Source organism: Psittacula echo (genome assembly GCF_963264785.1).
Source record: "Psittacula echo genome assembly, chromosome: 18".
Taxonomy (NCBI): domain Eukaryota; kingdom Metazoa; phylum Chordata; class Aves; order Psittaciformes; family Psittacidae; genus Psittacula; species Psittacula echo.
In genome coordinates, this window is record NC_137754.1 from 5,286,863 (window position 1) to 5,307,211 (window position 20,349).

The following is a 20,349-nucleotide window of genomic DNA, read 5'->3' on the forward strand; positions in this document are numbered from 1 at the left end:
ATTGTTGTGTCAGTGCCCAAGCACAGCTCCAGCTTTAGTCTACACTTAAACAAGTACAAAACAGTGTCAGTGCCCCTCGGTCCTGCTTGCTGTCCCCCTTTATCACTTCCAGGTGATGAGACATTCTCTGCATGGCCTTGTCCACTAGCTAACACCGAAGACTTGGAGAAAGCAGTACTGCAGAGTCAGTTTGCTTTCAGCTCTTCACTTAGAACAGCTTAGTTTTTATCTTGGCCACTTTCGGGTCAGTCACGCAATAACAATGCAGGAGCTTTCTGTACATCATGGGCAATGTCCCAGGTGGTGGTTATTTTGCAAGTAGTTTCCATTAGCCAGCTTGCCGGTGAGGAGCCCCTCGGTTCTCTGTGGCCACTCCGGTGGGTCTGGGTCCAACCAAGCATCTCCGCAGCGCGCCCGCTGTCCCGGTCGCGGATGCCCGGAGGCCGCAGGCAGGACTCCCGTCCCGGCTGGCGGAGGGACGCCGTTTCCCCATTTCCGGCCGTGCGCCGCCGCCGCCGCCATCCCCCCCCATCCCGGAAGCGGAAGTGTTGCGGCCACGGAGCGGCTTCCGTCTCCGACGCGCGGTGCCCTTGGGCTGGCTGGGGACGATGGCGGCGCTGGTGCTGCTGCGGGCGGGGCTGGCGCGGCCCCGCGGCGCCCAGATGGGTGAGTGCCGGCCCGCGGGCCCGCGCCTGCCGCCCCTGCGCCCCGCCTGACCCTCCCCGTCCCCGTTGTCTCCGCAGCTCTCCTCCGGAAGACCCTTGGCGGCCGCCCCGCCGTCTTAGCGGCCCTCGCCGATCGGAGCGTTCCGGCCCGACAGAGCCACAGCTCCCCCCAGCAGGGCCACGGTACGTCCCGTGCGTGGGTTTGTCCGCGGGGGGGTCTCATCTTGTCCGCGGCCGTTATTCATCGGTCCTCCAGTTCAGCGCGTTTCTCGTGTGCCCGTTACACCCATGTCTGGGCTTGCCGGTTCTCTGAGACAGGTCGGAGATTTTAAATGGCAAGTGTGAGTAACCGAGGGCAGAAGAACCCGACCCGTGGCGCAGGAGTTTTCCTCGGGTGAGGCAGGGTTACTGGTGTTACCAGAATGCGTTGGCATCGCCTTCGACAGTACTGTTTTCCATTTGATGGCACGGCTGTTGATTTGCTCTGTGCCCCGGTCTGGTTTAAAACAAGGTATATGTGATTTGAAACTGACCTATGCAATCAGTGTCAAGCATGTGAATGCTGCAAGTCCTTAAGTAGGAGATACTGACTGACTGTTAAGAGTAAATCTCTGCTTATAACAAAGGTGGTGGGTTTTTTTTTTGAGTGTGCAAAAACAGATTGAAAGATTTTAAGAGAGAACGGAAAGTTTAGCATTTCTTACTGTTCAGTAGCAGCAATAATATGTAAACACCGCAGTTGTGCCTTCTCTTTTGAACAGCAGAGCTGCTGATTTCACTGAGGTTAATTCTGAGAAGTATAATCTGCAGGCAGAGATTAGCTGTTAGATTGGTTTTTTCTCTCTCCATGTGTTAAGAGAACACGGAGATGGTGAACGATAACTATGCCAAGACTAGCTTCCGCTCTGTCAGCTGCGCAGTTAAACATGAGAAATGTTGTGACCAGAGGTTAAGGATGTTTTGTAGCCTTTATAATGCAACTTGGAAGTGGAAAAGATGAAGAAACGCTTGTAATTGGCTTAAACAGAACTAAGCCATTTCCTTTATTTCTATTCCGGACTTCATATTAACCATAGACTTCCTGCATGTGCTGTGAAGTGTTCTGGGCTGAAAGCTTGCAGTCTACCTAGGTCCCTTTCATGTTTTGCTTCAGGTCCTTTGCTTTCCTTCTCTTGTCACTTTTCTAAATTCTCTGTCCTTGCAAAACCAAAGAAAAACATTTGCATTTTGGTTTAGATGGATGGGTAATAGCTGTGTGTTAGGTAAGCACTTGGGGGGTATTGTGTTATAAGGGTAATTTCACAGAGTCAGCTCTTGATGCTTTTAGCCTTGGCTGATGGTTCATTCTGGTTCAAAGTATCGTTTATGATGCTGGGGTTTTGGTTTGCCCCAGAAACTTGTAGATGTTTTGATTTTTATTTATCCCCCCCCCAGTATTATCTGCATGCTTCTGAAAAATTAAGAGTTGATCACAGAGCTCCCTAACTGGCATTTCTGTTTCTGGAGTCATCTATTACATGGTTCGAATTGTAGCTAGTGTCAGTGGAGGACTGAAATACTTCTAGGCCATATATCACTGTGATGGTCCCAGAAGTTTAATCTGCTGTTTACAGTTTAAAATAGCACTTTTGGTTCCTGGGCAGACCTGTGCACAGAGCTATCATGATGTGCCTTTCACTGGAATTTGCAGTTGTGTCTATCTGGTTCTGGAAGCTATTTCTCAAAGGGTGGGAGCAGTAAATAGTGTGTAACAGTAAGGAAATTCACTAGACAAAAAGGCTTTGCCTTCAGAGATGCTTCTTTCCTGTGATGGTAGGCTTGGACCTTAGTCCTGAACTGCAGGTTGTGAAAGTAGGTTTGACTTTCCAGGTTGAGCTTCTGTTCTTTTGTACTAAAAGAAGCTTCTGTTTTTTAACAGCAGCCAAGAGAGGAGTGTATGACCTTTTTGACATGGTAAAACAGATATATATCCTATGGCAGTATTCTAAGTCACCTAGGTGTTGCTTGGATGAAAGCTTAGGAATCAGATGAGAGAAGATGTCTAGTTGTGCGGTGCTGATCAGGATGAGGAATCTGGTTTTAAGGTTACAGCACTTTGAACAGGAACTCTGCACTGAAAAATACCTCTTCTTGCAGGCAGTTCCAGGGCTGCGTCTTTGCACTGGACAGGTGAGCGAGCTGTCAGTGTCCTCTTGCTGGGTCTCCTTCCTGCAGCCTACCTGTATCCTGGACCAGCCATGGACTATTCACTGGCTGCAGCCCTTACTCTCCATGGCCACTGGTAAGCACAACAGGTTCTTCGGAATTAAGAATAAAGTCTGATAGGCAGGATGACTCCTGAAGAATTGAATCTGTTTATGACAGTAAGTCTATTGGCTCATTTCCTGATCTAGTGTAAAATACCTTATTCTCCCAAGTTCTGTGACAGTCATGGTCTTTAACAAGACTAGTCATACCTTGGTCTTCCTTTGCCACTCTTTCTCTCAGTCAGAAGGCAGGACAGATTACTAAAAAGAAATCCATAAACATTCTTTAGTGCTCTACACAGCATCTTACTTAAGAGGGCTTCCTTGCCACTGGCTATGTAGAATCTTGACGTTTTTATCTTGTAAAAGTTACACCTAAAGGTGTTACTATGTAGGAAACTTCTCTTGTACTTTCATGGGGCTAGAATATCTTTAAAAGGTAATGCTTGCCATAAATGTTAATTCTATTGCCTTACAGATCAGATAATCCTTATAGCTGATCAGAAACTGTAGAGGAGTATTGTGTGTATTTCTGAGGAGCCTTCTTTCACCTGTTGCTACCTTTTTGCTTAGGAAATCTTGTCCTAAAGTATCATCCTGGGTTGGAAATAGTGCTTTGGGTATTTAAGTGGTTATCAGTCCAAACACTAACCTATGAGTAGACTTACTCAAGATACCTGAGCTATGTTTATCTTGTACCAGTTTTGGTGGCATGTAATAAAGGCCTGGTAAAGCCTCGCTGTTGTGTGTCTACTGCACATCAGCTGTTTCTCACTAATTCTCTTCCTTGTTCTTGGGGACACTGGTCTTTTCCCGTGAGGGCTTTTGTGAATTAATGAGTGTGTTGTAAAGTCACACACCACTTTTTCTGAAAAGTCTTAGCATGGCTCAGTCTTATTCTGCCATATAAAGATCTTATGAAAATCCCTTCTCAACAGTACTGTTGAAGGGCAGCTTGTGAATCCTAAGTTGACTATGATTTATTTATCCACACTTTTGAAGGTTTGAAGAGTGGGTAAGGGCTGGCTTCACTCATGACCTTATTCTACTGTCCAGTTGTAAAAATAGCTGTAGTAGTTTGAGAGTAGTTGCCTTTCTACTGCTTCTACCTCAGGCTTCTGTTCTGTGTATCTGGGGGTTCCTTGTGCCTCTTTTCTTGCTTTTGACACTTTATGGTATTAGAACCCCATCTAAGTGAAACTGAGCTCAGTGTTCACTTGCAGTGACATCTGCTGCAGCAGGACTTTGAATTTTACTACATCACTAGTGTGTTTTCTTTATCTGTGAGACACAAGTCCTTCAGCTTCAGGTCAGACCAAGGCAAAACCTTAGGAAAAAAATTGTTGCATTAAATATGGATCTCCTTTTAACCAGGTTGACATCTGTCATTGCACAAAGCAAATACAATTGTCCTTTTGTACAAGAGAGCTACCACGTTAGTTTAATAGCATTCTCTGTCTTCTTGTTCCTGGATAGCCTAAATCTGAACAAGAGTTCACTTGCAGTCTGTCAGATGTAGAAAAAAAATCAAAGTATCCTAATTTTTTGGTTGCAACTATTTTTAAATCTAAATACCCATCCTGGAGCCTTCTGTGTACTTGTGACAGTGACTGGTCCCAGAGCAGCACCTTGCTGATGAAGCAAGAGGGATATTTCCTTTGGTTTCTTTTCTTCAGTCCTTGGAAGTCTGATAAGCTTCCAGGTGTTTCTTGGAGGCAGATTCTACAGATTCTGTTACCTGTGAAAGAGCTGTGTTTCCTCAGTATCATTAAGAAACCTCTGGGCCAACATGTATATTTTTTAAAATAGAATAATGGGATGAATTTCATTAAGGAATGTGCTTTCCTGATTTCATCTTTTTTCTTCTTATTGTTCTGTAGGGGTCTTGGACAGGTTATAACTGACTACGTCCATGGAGATACAGCTATTAAACTGGCCAATACGGGTCTGTATGTACTGTCGGCCATTACCTTTGCTGGCCTCTGCTATTTTAACTATCATGATGTTGGTCTCTGCAAGGCTGTTGCTATGCTGTGGAGCCTGTAAGCAGTGATGAAGTCCCTGACAAACATGATTGTTCACTGCTGCCTCTGCTTCGTCATATTTTTATCAACATGTTTAATGCAAAACAAATCAATAACCAGGGATCCATAGTATGTACATACTGCAGCAAGTTCAGAACTAGACTTTTAGAAATAAATATCCAACAGCAGTAAAAATGTTAGAAAGGAAAAAGTAAATTTAAAGTGCATGAACTCCTGGTGAGAGTGAGTTGATTTAAGCTGCGCTGTAGATTGGGAGGGATTAGTTACATCAGTGGCAGACTTTATATAGCTGAAGGTAACTTTCCTCGTAATGGCAGCTTTAATGAGTGTTTTTCTAAAACAACTCGTTTGGTTTCCTACTTTGTAAAACTAACTTGGCTTGTGGAAAATTAAACTGTTATTTCTGATGTCACAACAACTGAACTGTATGTAAGGCACACTGTAACTGTTTGGACCCTGAGAGTTCATACAGAAAAGGGAATATTTTTTTCTTAATCCATGCAATAAAAAATTTACAGAAATTGTGTGTGCTTCTGAACATTTTTTACTACTTTTGGGTTACTTAAAATGTTTTCTCTGCAGACAGTTATTGCTTTTCTTTTTCCTAAAATCAATTCCAAATACTAACTCATATTGTTACATTACTGTTCATACTGCCACTCTGCATTACTTCATTTAGGTGTTATAAAACAAAAAATTAATACTTACGGGTGACTTAGTACAGACTTAATGTCCATTAGAAAATACAAAATTGACTTAGAAAGAAAATACTTTTGCAGATTAATTTTATGAGCCATAAACAGCATGGGGCTTTCATAGTTTCCCAGCAATGTGTGTGTTCATCTACAGCAGTTGGGGGAGGTTTATTTTCTAGATAAACACTGGTACACATTTTCCTGTGTAACTGAAAAGACACCAAATGTACCCTTTGTGCTTGACGTGAAACTGCCAGTGTTCTTTGCTACGTCTTCATGCTTTAGAGAATTTAAGGCGGGGAAATGGTATTCTGGGTTTTAACTTCTGTATCTTTTTTGACTTTCATAGTAGTAAGAAGAGATTAACTGTTTCCACATTCTCATGGGACTTCTGTGGTTCTGTGAATAGTAAGAGGAAATGTGGTGTTACTGTCAGTCTGATTACGCAATAAACAGAGTGAATTACTGTTTGGATTCTACAAGACTTTCTGATTTGAGGTTTGTTTTTGTTTAATTTGGTTTGGAATTGTTGTTTATGTATTTTCTTAGGTAACCACGGGAAATAGCATGCAGCTGGCCACCTTTGCTAATCTTGTGATCAGAATTGAGGTGGTTGCTTCTGTTTGATGTGGTCTGATTTAGATAGCAATGGTAACACTATTGTCATAGTGCACATGTATGAGTCATGGGTAAGTAGCTCTGTACAGTCTGAGCATGTATCGTAGAAAGTGCTTGACATATACTCTTTTGAGACCAAACACAAGATGCATCTGTGTGTGGTATTGTGGACAAATGTCTGTTTCGTGTCATTTCATCACTAACCTATAATTTATTGTTAACTTTTATGTAAGGCCCCTTACATAAACACATTTTTTCCTTGGCCCCTCTGAGGACAAACATCTTGATTAGAACTGTAATTGTTCAGGTAAGTTTTTTAAGGAAAGACTTCCAGTAAGTTAAAAGTTGTTGTTTCTGCTTCAGTTGAAGGTGAGAATGTCACTGTGTAACTGGGATTGATGAAGATGCTCAGGAAATAATCTGGATGTAAGAGAGTGTTCATTGGCCAGGTGCACGGTCTGCTTATGAAATCTGTTATTTTAAGTGGTTTTCTCTCCCTCCCCAACATCAGCCTACCTTATCTATGAGTCACCTAATTAAAAAGCTGTTTGATCAACAAATGGTTAAGGGTTGAGGGATCAAACCATACAGGACTATACAGCCATGCACATTCTTGTTTCCTCCATGTGTAATACTCTTCTGTCTGACTGGAAAACATTCTGCTGCTTTTTGCCAAGGATTTGAATTTGTTTTCCTTTGCAAGATGCTTGGTTTTGTACTGACTTATGGTAGGGAAAAATATAAAACTGGCTTGCCTCAGATAAGGAAATAATAAGATTTCTTTAATAAAAAGCCAGAATATATTTTAAGACCGTTACAGTATGTCATAGGTTGTGACTTTCATTCTGACTGAAGTTAGAAACTTATCTTCATGGTTTCATCCACTTCATCTTCTCTTGACAGCTTCTTCAGAATTAATTTTCTTAAGTAGCCTTCTTTCTCAAAGGCCAAGAACATTCCTTGTTCTAGCGAGTATTCAAACTTAAATGCTCTGGAGCTACAAGATGTAAATGTCTTTTTGAAAAAGATTATGTTACTTTCACCAGGAATTTCTTTGGGAACTTCTCCTTCCTGAGGAAGAAAAAGGGAATGGGTTAGTCCCAGCACAAGACCTGAGCAGTTCTGTTGCAGCTCACCGATGGCTGAATTCTTCGTTTTGCCTACTTATACATACGTAATGTATGGAAAGATGATACTTACTCTAAATCGAACTGTCATTTTTCCACATTCCTTCTCACAACACATGTAATAACTTTTATCTTCTACCTGGATGCTGAATGCTACAGGCATCCCTGCTGAAGGTGTAGTAGTTTTGTAATAGTGAATGTTGAAGTGCATTCCCTTGCCTAAATAGAAATTGTTTATTATTAACAGTTTGTTCAGGAGAGAGTGGCAACAACTTAACTGTGTTATGTCTTACCATTTCACTGCCAACTGGTGTCTTCTCAGGATACTTTTTCTGTCAGGAGAGCCAAGACTGAATTTTTTACACTGCTGGTAGCATATATTTGACTTTCTGCAGTCATTCAATAACCGAGATTTTGGATTTGTGAGAAGGCATGTGAACTTGCCAGTTAGCACGGCTAGGATGTTCAAACCCTTTTACGTGCATGCATAAAGTGAGAATTAGATTTGTAAATGGTCATCTGTAAATCAGATCATACCTCTATATGTATGTTCAGCAAATACAGTTCTGAATGAATTGCTGAGCTTCCCCCCCGCCCCCTCCCCAAAGTCAAAGCCAAAACCACAAGCATTGTGTTTATTACTGTTAGAAGGAAGTAAGAGCTTTCAGTGCTCTGCTTAGTCTGTTTAAACCTAAAAATGTTTCTGCTTTTTTTTTTTTGTAATCCAACATACACGTGCCCCCCCCGAAAAAAAAGACATTAAAAGCTTAGTTTGTGATCACATTTAACCAAAAAAATCAGCTCTCTTAGCTTTATTCTTCAAAATGAGTCTTTACTCTCTCGCCATTGAGTCAGTGATCACTAAGAACAAAAGCACACCTAGAATAAAGCCACAGTGCAACGGTTATAGTAAATATTTGAAAAATGGTCTACCAGATTTCATCTCCTGATCTGTCACGTCTTCAAAAGCTGCCATGTTTAAATCTGGTCGAACCACAAGCAATTGGCTATTTACATTTCGAAGGACTCGGTGCAGAGTTTTTTCCTTACAGAGGGCATCGCACTCCAGCCCTGTAGAGATACGAAGCGAAGAGGGTCAAATATTTTATCTGAGGAGACTACCTCAGTTCTTAACAGTTTGCTACAGGCTTAATCTTGTCATTAAAATACGAGGTGAAACAAGTTCCTAGAATGGCAATCTCAGACAAAACGGAGGCCATGTCATTCTTCCCACCTCTGGCTTTTCAGAAGGATTTCCCAGAATACAGCACACTGTGTATATGTATATATATATACCTATATATATATATATATATGAGCAAGAGAAGCTACCATATCTGTTAATGAGAGTTCAGAAGCAACAGTTCTCTCACCCCACAATTAGAATTGCATTAAGAGGTCCTTCTATACCTTAGGAAGAAATAAAGGAACTTTGGCTTCAAAAGGAGGCTGTGAGCTGTAGTGCTGTCTTTTACAGTAGCCATTATCAGTTTGAAAACTTGCTCGCTCAGGCACAGTAAATGTTTATGGGTTAGTAAGTGTAAGCAGGTTAGTTCACATAAAATTGATAATGAAGTTAATAAGTTACGACGTTTCATCTTACCATCATCATCTTGGTTCCAAGTGACCAATGCAAAAAGGAAAGAAAAAACACCATTAACTTCTGCCCCCACAAAAGAACCCATTCTACCCAGTTTTGTTCTGCAAGACTGGCAGCCAGCCACCTACACATTTCCAGTTGTACCCCCCAGTATCACTAACTCACCAAGCCGAGCTGTTCTAACTACAGAGTGCGTTTTATTTGTGAACTCAACTGAATGATGAAACCGCCAGTCATTTGAGAACTGGAGTCACCACCAAACCAAGAGGTATGCAAATGTTTAGGGTTACTTAAGGGTGAGCAGCTCAGGTCAGTTTAAGCCTATAACCAAGGAATAAATGGCAGATAAGTTTTTGCTTTTGTCAGCACCTTTATTCTAAGTGAGCAAAAGGACAAGAAACAATCATTACAAATGGCTTTTACAGAAGAGACTGTTTCCTAACTAACTTTATCATATGAGATAAGAAGTCACCACTTCTTCCAAGTCCACCCCACAGTATTCCAACCCTCCTGAGTGTCCTTTACAGGAGCATACTATATGAAGCACCAGATACTCCGCTGACTCAGGTACTTGGCTAGCAATATTTCAGACTGACCTGTTAACACACTGGGACAACTGTCTCAAATTCAAATTCTTTTTGAAGTGAACAACCTGGCTCCATAATCTAAGAATTGTTCTAAGTGGGTGAGGATTGAAACTGCTTTGAGGATCGCTTGGGTAACAAAGGGGAAAAAACAGGATTCCACAAAAACAGGGATGCCAGCCCAAGGAAAGGACTGAATTGTGTATCAGGTTTTAATCTTCCATGCAGAAAGAAGACACAGTGTGTCTCTCCCAGCAGTGGGTAGTAATTACCTGCAAAATAGAGGCAGAAATTTTCTCCAAGTTGTACTGCACACACAGTCTCTTCGTTCATCTTCACTCTACAAAAACATGCGGAGACGATTCAGTTACGAACAATGCTTCTTAATCTATAAAGCAAGGGACTTCTTGAGCTAGTTCTCTTCTAGTGCACAATACTATAATAGAGCTGGCATGTTTCACTACCTGTTAAATTGCTTTTTCAAATAATTGGTCTCCTGTTGTCTTTATCATAATTCAGAATAACCTAGAGCATCCTTCAGGTTCTGTTATTTTACAGAACTTTTTATTCTTACACGATGTTACACAGGAGTAAATAATAACTCACTACCATTTTTCTCTTTCTATGAGAATGGTAATGTGTAGCTCCATGAACATACTTTATCAAATCAGTTATTTTCTCTTGTGTCTGGTAGAGTTGTCTTACTATTGCATAGTCATTTGATTTTTCTGTTTCTAATTTTCGAATGGGAAAGTAACTAAAACTGGATTAAGCACCCTGTTACTGACCATTAAGCCATAAAAGTGTATTATACAGACTCATCTTTACGGGTTCCCTCCATAAAAGACAGAACTTCCAAAAAAACCCAACCCTAACTTAGTCCACCTTAGACTGCTCCTTGGAAAGGCCTGTATTTTTTGTATCTGGAGCTGGAATTTGTTCCTATAGAAGTTCCTATAGAAGAATACCTGTATTGACTAGAATTGAACAGTAAAGTCTGGTATTTCAACAACTGTATTGCCATTGGGATCGTTGCCATTGGAAAGAATAATTTAAGAAATAAGCACTCAATTAGTTTTACTTTAAAACTGATGGTGATTATGATGATGTAATCTTCAACATTAAAAATAGCATCTCCTACCTGTAAAGAAAAATGAGAATAGGAACAAAGGGAATTATAATACGAAAGAGGAAGATGTAGCAAAGAATTTAGTTCTTCTCTGGCGGTAAACACTTCTAAAATGTTCTGTGCCACTAATTTTGTGAAATGCAGGTTGCACTTCCTGTTTCCTTTAGGTCTGTATCTTAGTAAATTTTTTGTTCGTTTTCCTAAAATGCTTTCTGTGTGTGGGTGTTCTTCCCTGGTTTATTTATGATTTTAGAAATAAAGGCATTTTTGTAAGTAGTCTAGGCTAGGAAGTGCTTCATTCAATCCCTAGCAACTGTCACGGAATTCTTTCCCCTTGCACGAGCCACAGAAATAATAAATGTAATAACCATTAAACTGTTAAAGCTAGCTAAACAATGGGAAGACCTGTGTCTAGCACTGGGATACTATTGTGCAAAGCTTACTTCCAAGGCTCTTTTTCACCATTTGGAAAAGACTGGCTGTACAGAACAAGGAGCAATGCCAACTTAAGTAAAAAAGCACTCTTCAACCATAGGGATTGGGGTAGGGGAATCACAGTGATTTGTTTCCTTGACCCTCTAGTAGAGCACTTTGAAGAATGTATTGAGAGTGCTTTTTTCTCATTTTTATATGGTCTATGCAGAACAGACAGGTTCATAGCAGAGGACTGCATCTTTGTTTCCAAACATGCATACTGAAGCCTTTGAAATTAAATATAGCATTGTCATAACAGTGCATGCCTCGTATCTAGTGAAGTAAACCAAGAAGTGTAGGATTACTTTGTCCTAGACTGCAGAGGAGAAGACATAGGCAGGATTTACCAATACATGATTAAAGGAGAAGGTAGCCCTTGGTTTAGCGCGGGAAACATAAACCGACCAAACTTCTTCTCCGATGCGTAGTAAAAGACGGCTACATCTTTTACCAAGCACGTTTGTAAGCTAAAAAAGGAGCTTTTAGCTGACTGTTCGAGGTACCGTGTAGTAACTTGCCCCGCAGGGAAAGAGCCAGCGGGTCGTCCTCCGCTCGGCGCCTGTGTTGGAGCGGAGCTCATCAGGGATGCCAGCCCCAGGGGAGGGCAAGCCTCTGCCAATTGCTGCAGCCACAAGAAAGGAACGCTTGCCGATCCCACACAGTAGTGTTGTTCATTAGTAGCAAACGATTAAGTATTACCTCCGCCCTCGCGGAGCGGCGCACCCTGCACAAGGAGGCAGCGGTGCACGGCCCTCCGCCCGATGCGTTTACTCGTGGGATGCGGCGCGCTGCCCGGGCAGGGGTGCTCCCAGAGTTTCGAGCTGAGGGCTAGGAGCTCCCGGACGGAGTTCCCCCTTCCTCCCCTCGCCGCTGCACCCCGGGGGCGAAGGCAGAGGGGCAGCGGTAATCCTTACCTCGCTCCGCGGCGGGCTGCGGCTGAACGATGGGAGACGGAAGCGCGAGCGCGGCCAGAGGAGGGGCGGGGACAGCCGGCGTCTGCTCCCGCAGCCGGAGCCCACCCACCCTTTGGGCGACCCCGACGCGTTCACCGCTCTCGTTCCCTCGGGCGACGGAGCCAAAAGCCGCTCGCCTGCGTGTGCCGACCGGTCGGGACACTAAGGCTTTGCCCAGGCAAGCGTCACTGCCGTGTCACGTTCATGCGAGCGGGGAGGAAAGAGACCTCCGCTCTGGTAGAGCGGTCTAGCGAGGGGGATTTTGTAGCGGCTTGCAACACGGTGCGACAAAATAAGCCGGCCGACCAAACTGCAGGGAAAATTTTGGACTCTTTCCCCAGATATCTGTCTACGTCTGCAGTTATTCTGCAGCACTTCCTCTCCTGGGTGGAGAAAGCAAATCATGCACATCTTGAGGTTACAAAGGAAGCTTTTTGCGAGTCCCTTAGCTCACACAGATGTCGACACAGGACACGCTTCTACACCAGCGGATTGCAGCCGGCTCGCTTGGTCCATAAAGTCTCTGGGAGCCGGAGAACCGGGTACTAGCCGTCAGGACATAGACTTCCTCTTTTCCCCACACTTGCAAACTGCCCCTAAACATTGGGTCCCGTTGGGGGAAACCCGTTTAGCATTGAAAACACATTGTGTGTATCTAGCTCTCCATAAGAACACCACCAAAGAATATACCATTGGTATCTGCCGGAAGACCTTCAAATTGTTTTCCATCCCTTTAGATGTAAGTAGCTTCAAGGGAGGAATTTAAGTTCCTCTCAGGGAAACAGACAACCAAAATCTGTGCCACGTACTCGAAACACCATTAATAGGTAGGTCCTATTTCACCAGCTGTAAGTTGTTTCCCAGGCATGTATTAATTGCAAATAAATAAAACGGCAATAGATGTTGCTCTCACTTAATTACTGCAGCTCTGTGATGCTTTTTGGAGGTAAGTACTGCCGTTGGCGTTTGTGGAGTGCTTAATGCAGTAAATACTGGTGTAATGGCAAACTGTGTAGTGATGAGACAGCTCAGGCTGTGAAGTACCAGGTAGATCAACTCGGGAATGAATAATCGACCAATGTTTTGTATCGTTTGTAAAACGTGGTAATGTTAACTAGAAGCTCGGTGCATCCATTTTCTGTTTATAGTGTTGATTCACAAGGCATTAGGGTATTCAACTGTGTAGTTCAATGGGTAAATTGAAGAGTCTCAAGTTTTAATACTGGGCTGTGGCAAAAACCAAATCAAACAAAAAACAACCCTTCTCAAACTGCTCAACCAAAATAAAACCTAAGACCACAAGATGTTTTCTCATCCCTCTGCACACCTATTACTGTTGCTGGGGATAGAGGGGAGGTGTAATACCTATCTGTAGGGAATGTATTACTGTCGGTATGATAAATCCAGGGAGGTAATTTTGAGGTCTAAGGCACATCTTTCAAGCTCACCTGAACTAATAATCTTAAAAATAAAAGCACTGTCCATTGTACTAATAACTATGGATTTAAGACTGCTCTACCCACATTAGTGTTGTATTTCACTGTCACGTTAAGACAAAAAATTGTGTGCTGCAGAAATTTAACTTCTTTCTTTAAAGCTCCTGAAAGAAACTAATGAAAATGATTCAGAAAAATGATAAACAAAAAAAACCCCAAAACACCCCAGAGAAATCCAGCAACAGAGTAAAACCTCCTGTTTATGAGAGATAAGCAAAGAACAGTACATTTATGGCAGCTATTGCTTTCAGATAAGAAATCTATATTGCTATTTACAGACACCCGCTTACACTGATTGAATTCCAGCCAGCCAGCAACATTACATCATCCCCTTTTGACTTCCTGTTTTGTTACATGGCATTCAGTACACGTGTGGAATTGTGTTTACCTAAACCTGTACACCAGAGAGATATAAACATTCGATTTAAACACTTAGATCTAGCTGATTTCAATATGCAACAACTGTAATCCTACCATTCCTTTTGGTACTTTATTTGAATGGTTAGTTCTTATGGGGAAGTGTGGGGGGAAATCTGTCTAAATTTAACCGGCTTCTGGCTCTCGTCTCCCATTTCTGTGCTTTTTCTTGATAGTTGTTTTGTAACAAATAGTTCCTTCCTGTGAAGTACAATCAAATTGCCTCTTGGTCTTTTTGAACTAAAATAAGCAGTCTCAGACCTCACATAATGTATGGTAGTAACATAAATATCTATACAATTGCTGAGAATGAAAAGAACTTGGCCATGGCAGCATACTGTTTCTACTTTGGGGAAGTATTCAGTTCTTGTTCTTCTAGTGGTTTAATTTCTTGTCCTGAGTTTTGACTTTCAGAGCCTATTTGGGTAGCATGTGTAACGTTAAGACCCTTTCTTTTCTTAAAACCAGAAATTAAAGTTGAAAACCAAAAACAAACGAGAGGATTTTGGAAAGTAATAACTTGATATAGCATTTGCTATTTTTGGCTGACAACATGAAGTGTAATACTGGACGAGCTCACTGCAATCATTGTGTTTAGTTTCTTCCTGTTGTAAGCAAGCTACCTCATCCTGTAATCTGACTCAGTCATTTCTTGAGGAAACCAAATACAGTTTACTTACAGAAGCGAAGCACGGCATAAGGAAAATGAAGTCTTGTTTTCCATTGTTTAGAGAAAAAAAGTTGATCTTGTCACTTTGTCTAATTTTAGTGACCTGATTTATTTTAGTGATGGTAGTCTCTCGTATTTTGCTAATTGATGGCTTGCCTTTTGAAACGGATCCATGTACTGTCATCCCAAAATATTCCAGTGATTCACCTTGTGAACCGGTCACAGATGCTTAGAAGATGATATATGACCGGAATTGAGTGGACAGGGCAACACTTCAGCGACAGGTTTAGCGACATGCTTCAGCTCTAGCTGGGATGCAAAGCTTCTTCCTGGGACCTCTGCATCAGGAAACGTTTTAGCGGGGAGCCTTATTCTCCTCCGCTGGCCTTCCCCAGGTGGGCCCGGCTGCAGGAGCAGGCTATGCGGCCTGCACCCACCCTCCCCGGGAGCCGCCCCGAGCACCACGCGGCAGCAGGCGGCCGGGGCCCGGCGCCAGGGCGGGCTCCAGTCGCCTCAGCGGCCGCGGCAGCGCCACGGGGCGTGTGGGGAAGGCATCGCCCGCAAGTGGCCCGCCACGGCCAGCCTGCCGCGCGCCGGCCCTTAACGGCCGCGAGGACCGTTAACCGTGAGGAGAGAGGTCCGGGGAGGGGGGGAGGCTTCCGGGGCGGAGGGGGTGCCCCCATGTACTTAAGGGTGGCGGGTACTGGGGAAGCATAGGGAGAACAGGGAGGGACAGACAGACCCGGCTGCTTTTGGACAAGGCAGACTCGGCCTCAGCAGCCTGCGGCCGACCTTAGGCACCCTTCAACATCCTTGGGAGCGCCTTGGCGCGGGCCAGCCGGGCACTCGGACCCGCTTTGTCTTCAGCTCTGATCGGTTCTCTCGCCATGCTTGAAGGCTTTACCTGCCTCCATTGAGGAGGAGAGCTCCTTTGCAGAGGAGCTTAAAGAGGTGCTGGTTACAAGTTTTATGCATTTTTATGTAGACAGCGATTTCCAGATGCACAAGGTAACCGCTTACCAAATACAACGTTGTACTTCTTACCAGGCAACGATGACAAGCAACACTCAAAAGCCTGATGAGAGTAGAAGTAAACGTAAAAAAGAGATGGAGGTGAGCCGTGCTGTGCGAGGGAGGGAGGACCTGGACCACCTTCTGGCCCCGGGGCAGCAGTACAGCACCCCCAGTCCCATGTCCTTCACTGGCATTACAATGGGTTCCTCTCACCCTGAGAGAGGGCAAAGAGTGCCATGTTGGTTTATGTAGGTTAGCAGAAACACATACGACTTTCTTGTGTATGGAAGCCGGGCAATTTCTCTTCGTGTTTGAAGAGCAATGAAATTGGGTATGCACTGCAACGCTTATGCAGGGCTTCTGGAGAATAAGCTTCTGAAGTACACCAGCTTTTACTGACCAAGCTGGCACTTCCCACCCACTCCCATAGACGCTGTGCCTCTTCACGATGGACAGTGTCTGAAAACAGCCTTTCAAGAGCTTTTAAAAACTCTTCTTTTTTCCCCCTCAGTTAAATTCTACCTGTGCTAATCTTGTTTTAAATCCTAAAACCTGTATTTTTTTTTGTGCCCTATTATTAGAATGAAGCTTCAGAAAATCCTCAGTTGTCCTCCCTTGACAAAACAGATTTGGCTCTTTCGGAGGGCTCACAGTCCCTTTGCAAACCTGAACAGCTGGAAAAAGTTTTAAATGGTGACGTATAAAATATACAGAAAGTAGCTATGTGGTTACCTTAGTTAATGTTGAGATGAAAAGTCATGCAAAGGTTTAAATAAAATTACTTTTTTCTTTTAACAGAGATGAACAAAGAAATTACAAACTTGTTATCAAAATATGCTCACATTTTAAGGCAAGTTGACTTTGTCCTATTTGTACAGCACTTTTCTAACTTTTCTAGATAAGACTGATTACTGTGGCTGCAGTTTAGAGAAATTAGCACTGAAAACCATCAAACACAGATTTTGACAGAAAAATGCTGTTTTCTGTTACAACAGAGGACTAATTTGGACAGAAACCAAGTACTGATAGGCAACGCATTTTTAAGAAAAGCAGAAAAGCAGTTCTAGGAATTGAGAATGTTAATGGCATTAACTGATTTTAACTACAGATTTTTTCAATTAAGTGAGAGAGCAGCGATGGATGCTTCTTATGTCCAAGAACTTGATGGAATCTTAAAAGAAGCGAGGACCATAGAAAACCACTTAAAACAGAAAAGGGAGAGTCTGAAACAGAGATTCACTGTGATCGCAAATACTCTGCAAAGCTGAATGGAGTCTGTCAGGCTGCAGAAATGCAGAGCAAAATTTGTAGTATATTTTACATATTAAAATATAAACTATGATGAGTGCTATGATGTGTGTTTCATAGATGTCCTACGTAAATATTTCCAGCAGTTCAGGAAACTTTCAACAACTTGAGCAGCAATTTATTTTTTAAATAAGTAGATTCACACATAGGGTAATGGTAGTGAGTGTAACACAATACTAAATATCCATTTTAAATCCTATGGCTCCAAGGGATTCTATGCATTAAACCATCTGTCCTTACTTGTTGATCCTTTGCTTAGGCTGTCCCTGTGATTCCATTACTAGAAAATAGTGGAAGCATTTGAAAAAGAAAGCAGAATGAATTTTGCATGGCTTGGCTTTAAGGATGTAGAATGTCAATAAAACTGAATTCAGGAGCAGCCATGGTATTTCTAATGTCACCACCAAGGTTGTTTTTTACTTTTATTGTCACAACCACTCTTTTGCTCTAGAATATAGTGTAGAAACATTTCTACAAAACATAGAATTTTGTGATGTAAGCAGAACAGGACTTCAGATTATTTTATATTAGCAATTTTCTGTGGGTATTTTTTGTTTGTTTTTTTCTTTCTACTTTAGAAACTGTTTTGGTGCTAAAATCTTAGTAGAGTATACTTGCAACCTTATTTCCATTGTGTCTCAGAATATAAATAAATTCAAAAAATCATCTTAGAAATAGGGAAACTCTATTAAGAATGCTACTCTGGGAAATGTATAAAGAAGTATAAAGTCTTAACTTGAAAATATATTTTAATACTTCTAGAGATTTCAAATGAAACCAAAGCCCTTTTGATGTAAACATCAAAGCACATCATCAAAACTTTGCTGGTAATGTCAATAAATAACTAGATAATCTTAAAATAATCTCGAATTACACTGCCCTTTTATTTTGTTATTTAGATACATCAGTAGTGTTTGCAGTATATCCATTTTATTTAAGGAGGCTTCTGGAGTCTTTGTGAGCACTTTTTCTTTCTTGTCATTTGACTCTGTTAATAAAGATGAAGCATAAAATGTACAAAGCATAATTAGTACAAATTGTGAGACTAATGTAATAAAGAAAAGTGCTGGATAGTCCTGTTGCTAGCATAAGATATATCTTTACCCCAGTACTGTGTATTAATTTTCTGTTTAAATTCTTTCAGACTTAATCCTTCTTTCCCCCTTTTTATTAGATAAAAGCCACAAGCAAGTGTGCTACCTGACAAACTGATAGTATTTAAAGCAATTAACGAGAGAAACTGACATCTAGGGTGAGATTTTCCTAGGTATTTAGATGCCTAAAGATGCAGATATGTACTTAGTAGGATTTTCAAAGTGCCTAAGCATGTAAGCGCCTTAGATGCTTAGGAATTTTTGAAAATCCCGTAAGGTGCCTATCTGCATCTTTAGCATCTAAAGACTTTCAGAAAAATCACTTCACTAATCTACACCATATTTTCCAGTCTCTTCCTTTTTCCTAATAATCACATCTCGTCTTGTAATCAGTCTTGGTAATGCTGTTTAAAAGAAGAAAGTGGGAGAAAAATATTTTGGAAGTTAAAGTTTCTAGAATATTTTGCTAAGTTTTTCTAAAATCTATGATCATCTCTAATGATGACAAAAAGCCATTTTAAATTGTCATCTATGAAGTGTCTCAATTTAGAAATTTACCTATAATTATTTATGTAAGTCTTTAAAGAAAAAATACATAAATTTCATGACTGTTAAATGTCTGCCTGTTGTCAGAGTCAGAAGCCGGCTACATTTTATCTGTTTGTGCTTGTGAAAATTATGCAATCTTTTTATATCACCAGCATTTAGATAACTTAGATTTAGTTTATTAGCTAATATATCCCAGTTGAAAACCTTTGGGTTCTAGTATGAAGTATTATTAAGAAGCAGAACTTAGAAAACTAGTGGATCACATAAACTATGTTTCTTCCTTTAGGGCATCAAGAGGGTACAGACATACAGGGTCACTCTTGCAGCAGTTTGCTCCATTTAAAAACTTCATAAAATCCAATAAAACTTACTAAAACTATACTGCCTAGAAGAATGAAGAAGTGCTTAGTCTGGCATTCAAGTGCAGTTAAATTCAAGACATACCTCTCTAAATGATGACTCTTGTTTTTTTACAGGGATTTCTTATACAGTTGGTTGTCATTAGATGTTATAATTTAGAGCGGGATCTCTGTGGTAGCAAGAAGATTTTAGATTTTGAAGAGGCACTGAAAGTCAAGTCAGTAAACATGGCCACGGTGACCTGGCTGAGATGATGAACAGTTATGCTTATTAAAGGGAAGTAATTCAAAGCTTTGTAAGATTCTGAACTCGGTGTATTAAGAAATCGTTTTAAAATTGCTAAGAGCACCAAAGCTCCTGGTTTTGCTGCACAAAGCTATGTGAGGATATATACATAAAAATAAACATTGACCAACTAAAAGGAATAAAATACATAGTTTTATAAAGCACCAGCTTGACATATAAGTTCAGAAAGTTTAAAACATCAATTTAAAATAAACCAGTCTCTTTTCTTTTGAAGTTAAAAAATACTTCAGGTATGGAAATATCCCCTTACTGGTTGCTTTCATACATAACCCCCTTCCTTTTAAAAGAGAAGCTTCCGTAATTACTTTGCTGTAAAAAACCGCAGTGTGGGGTTGGTTTGTGTACGTGGGTTTTTTTTCTGTTGACAGCCTTTCAGTGTTCCACTCAACATCAATATATATGGGAATAGCCATTATACAGTGTTTTTCTTCTAAACAATTAGAAAATAAAATGTTACTGTTTTCCTATTTGTTGACAATTTGTCTGCCCTGCTAATGATGTTTCTGCACTGACTGCTTCTCTTGGGTATTTTGATATGTCTTGGGAGAAACAAACCAAATTTTGTACTCTCTCCTGATGTGAAACTAGAAGTTCGTTCTGCCTCTGAGGAATGAGTACACATGAAATCAAACTGTCACCAATGCCATCAGTATCCGCTTTCCAGTTTTACTGAAGGAGGTTTGAACAGAAAATTAATTGGCTTTAAAGCTGCCAAATCTGATCAGCAAAGCTCAGCTGGTCACTATGTTTTCTTTAAGCCTTTCCTCCTGGTCTTTAAGCTGCAGTGCCTTAGTAAGTTAACAAGAACGTCTAAGATGACAGATCAGTAGCAGAATATAAACGGATTTTTCTAAAAAAATGTGGAAACATCTTAAACAAAGTTCCGACCCTCTTGAAGTCAAGGGAATTTTTGGCAGTGAGTCTTCTGCATGTCTGACCTTGCTGTCAATACTTCCACAGTGTGGAAAGTGTAAATTATGAAAACCCAATATTCAGTTC

The 20,349-nt window shown here is 41.4% G+C and overlaps 3 protein-coding genes across 3 annotated transcripts; 2 read left to right on the plus strand and 1 right to left on the minus strand.

The window, feature by feature from the left end:
* Window positions 1–415: 415 nt before the first annotated feature.
* On the plus strand, window positions 416–5,471 carry SDHD (succinate dehydrogenase complex subunit D). The gene is made up of 4 exons (XM_080631800.1): window positions 416–666; window positions 744–848; window positions 2,802–2,946; window positions 4,792–5,471. Exons 1-4 carry the CDS (start codon window positions 609–611, stop codon window positions 4,955–4,957), a joined length of 474 nt encoding a protein of 157 aa, XP_080487926.1. The 5' UTR covers window positions 416–608; the 3' UTR covers window positions 4,958–5,471.
* Window positions 5,472–7,124: 1,653 nt separating this feature from the next.
* On the minus strand, window positions 7,125–10,147 carry IL18 (interleukin 18; the record flags this gene model as incomplete). Its single annotated transcript, XM_080631660.1, has 4 exons — window positions 9,853–10,147; window positions 8,330–8,467; window positions 7,470–7,615; window positions 7,125–7,340 (listed from the first exon to the last, which is right to left on the minus strand). The coding sequence occupies exons 1-4, from the start codon at window positions 9,911–9,913 to the stop codon at window positions 7,125–7,127; spliced, it is 561 nt and encodes a 186-aa protein (XP_080487786.1). The 5' UTR covers window positions 9,914–10,147.
* Window positions 10,148–15,772: 5,625 nt separating this feature from the next.
* On the plus strand, window positions 15,773–17,001 carry TEX12 (testis expressed 12; the record flags this gene model as incomplete). Its single annotated transcript, XM_080631693.1, has 4 exons — window positions 15,773–15,832; window positions 16,315–16,426; window positions 16,532–16,587; window positions 16,861–17,001. 4 exons carry the CDS (start codon window positions 15,773–15,775, stop codon window positions 16,999–17,001), a joined length of 369 nt encoding a protein of 122 aa, XP_080487819.1.
* Window positions 17,002–20,349: the final 3,348 nt, after the last annotated feature.

What these genes read in the sequence shown, in the direction of transcription:
- SDHD (XM_080631800.1), top strand. Translation starts at nt 609, where the DNA reads ATGGCGGCGCTGGTGCTGCTGCGGGCGGGGCTGGCGCGGCCCCGCGGC. An exon ending in GCCCCGCGGCGCCCAGATGG is followed by an intron (nt 667 to 743) that starts GTGAGTGCCGGC and finishes TTGTCTCCGCAG; the next exon opens with CTCTCCTCCGGAAGACCCTT. An exon ending in CTTACTCTCCATGGCCACTG is followed by an intron (nt 2,947 to 4,791) that starts GTAAGCACAACA and finishes ATTGTTCTGTAG; the next exon opens with GGGTCTTGGACAGGTTATAA.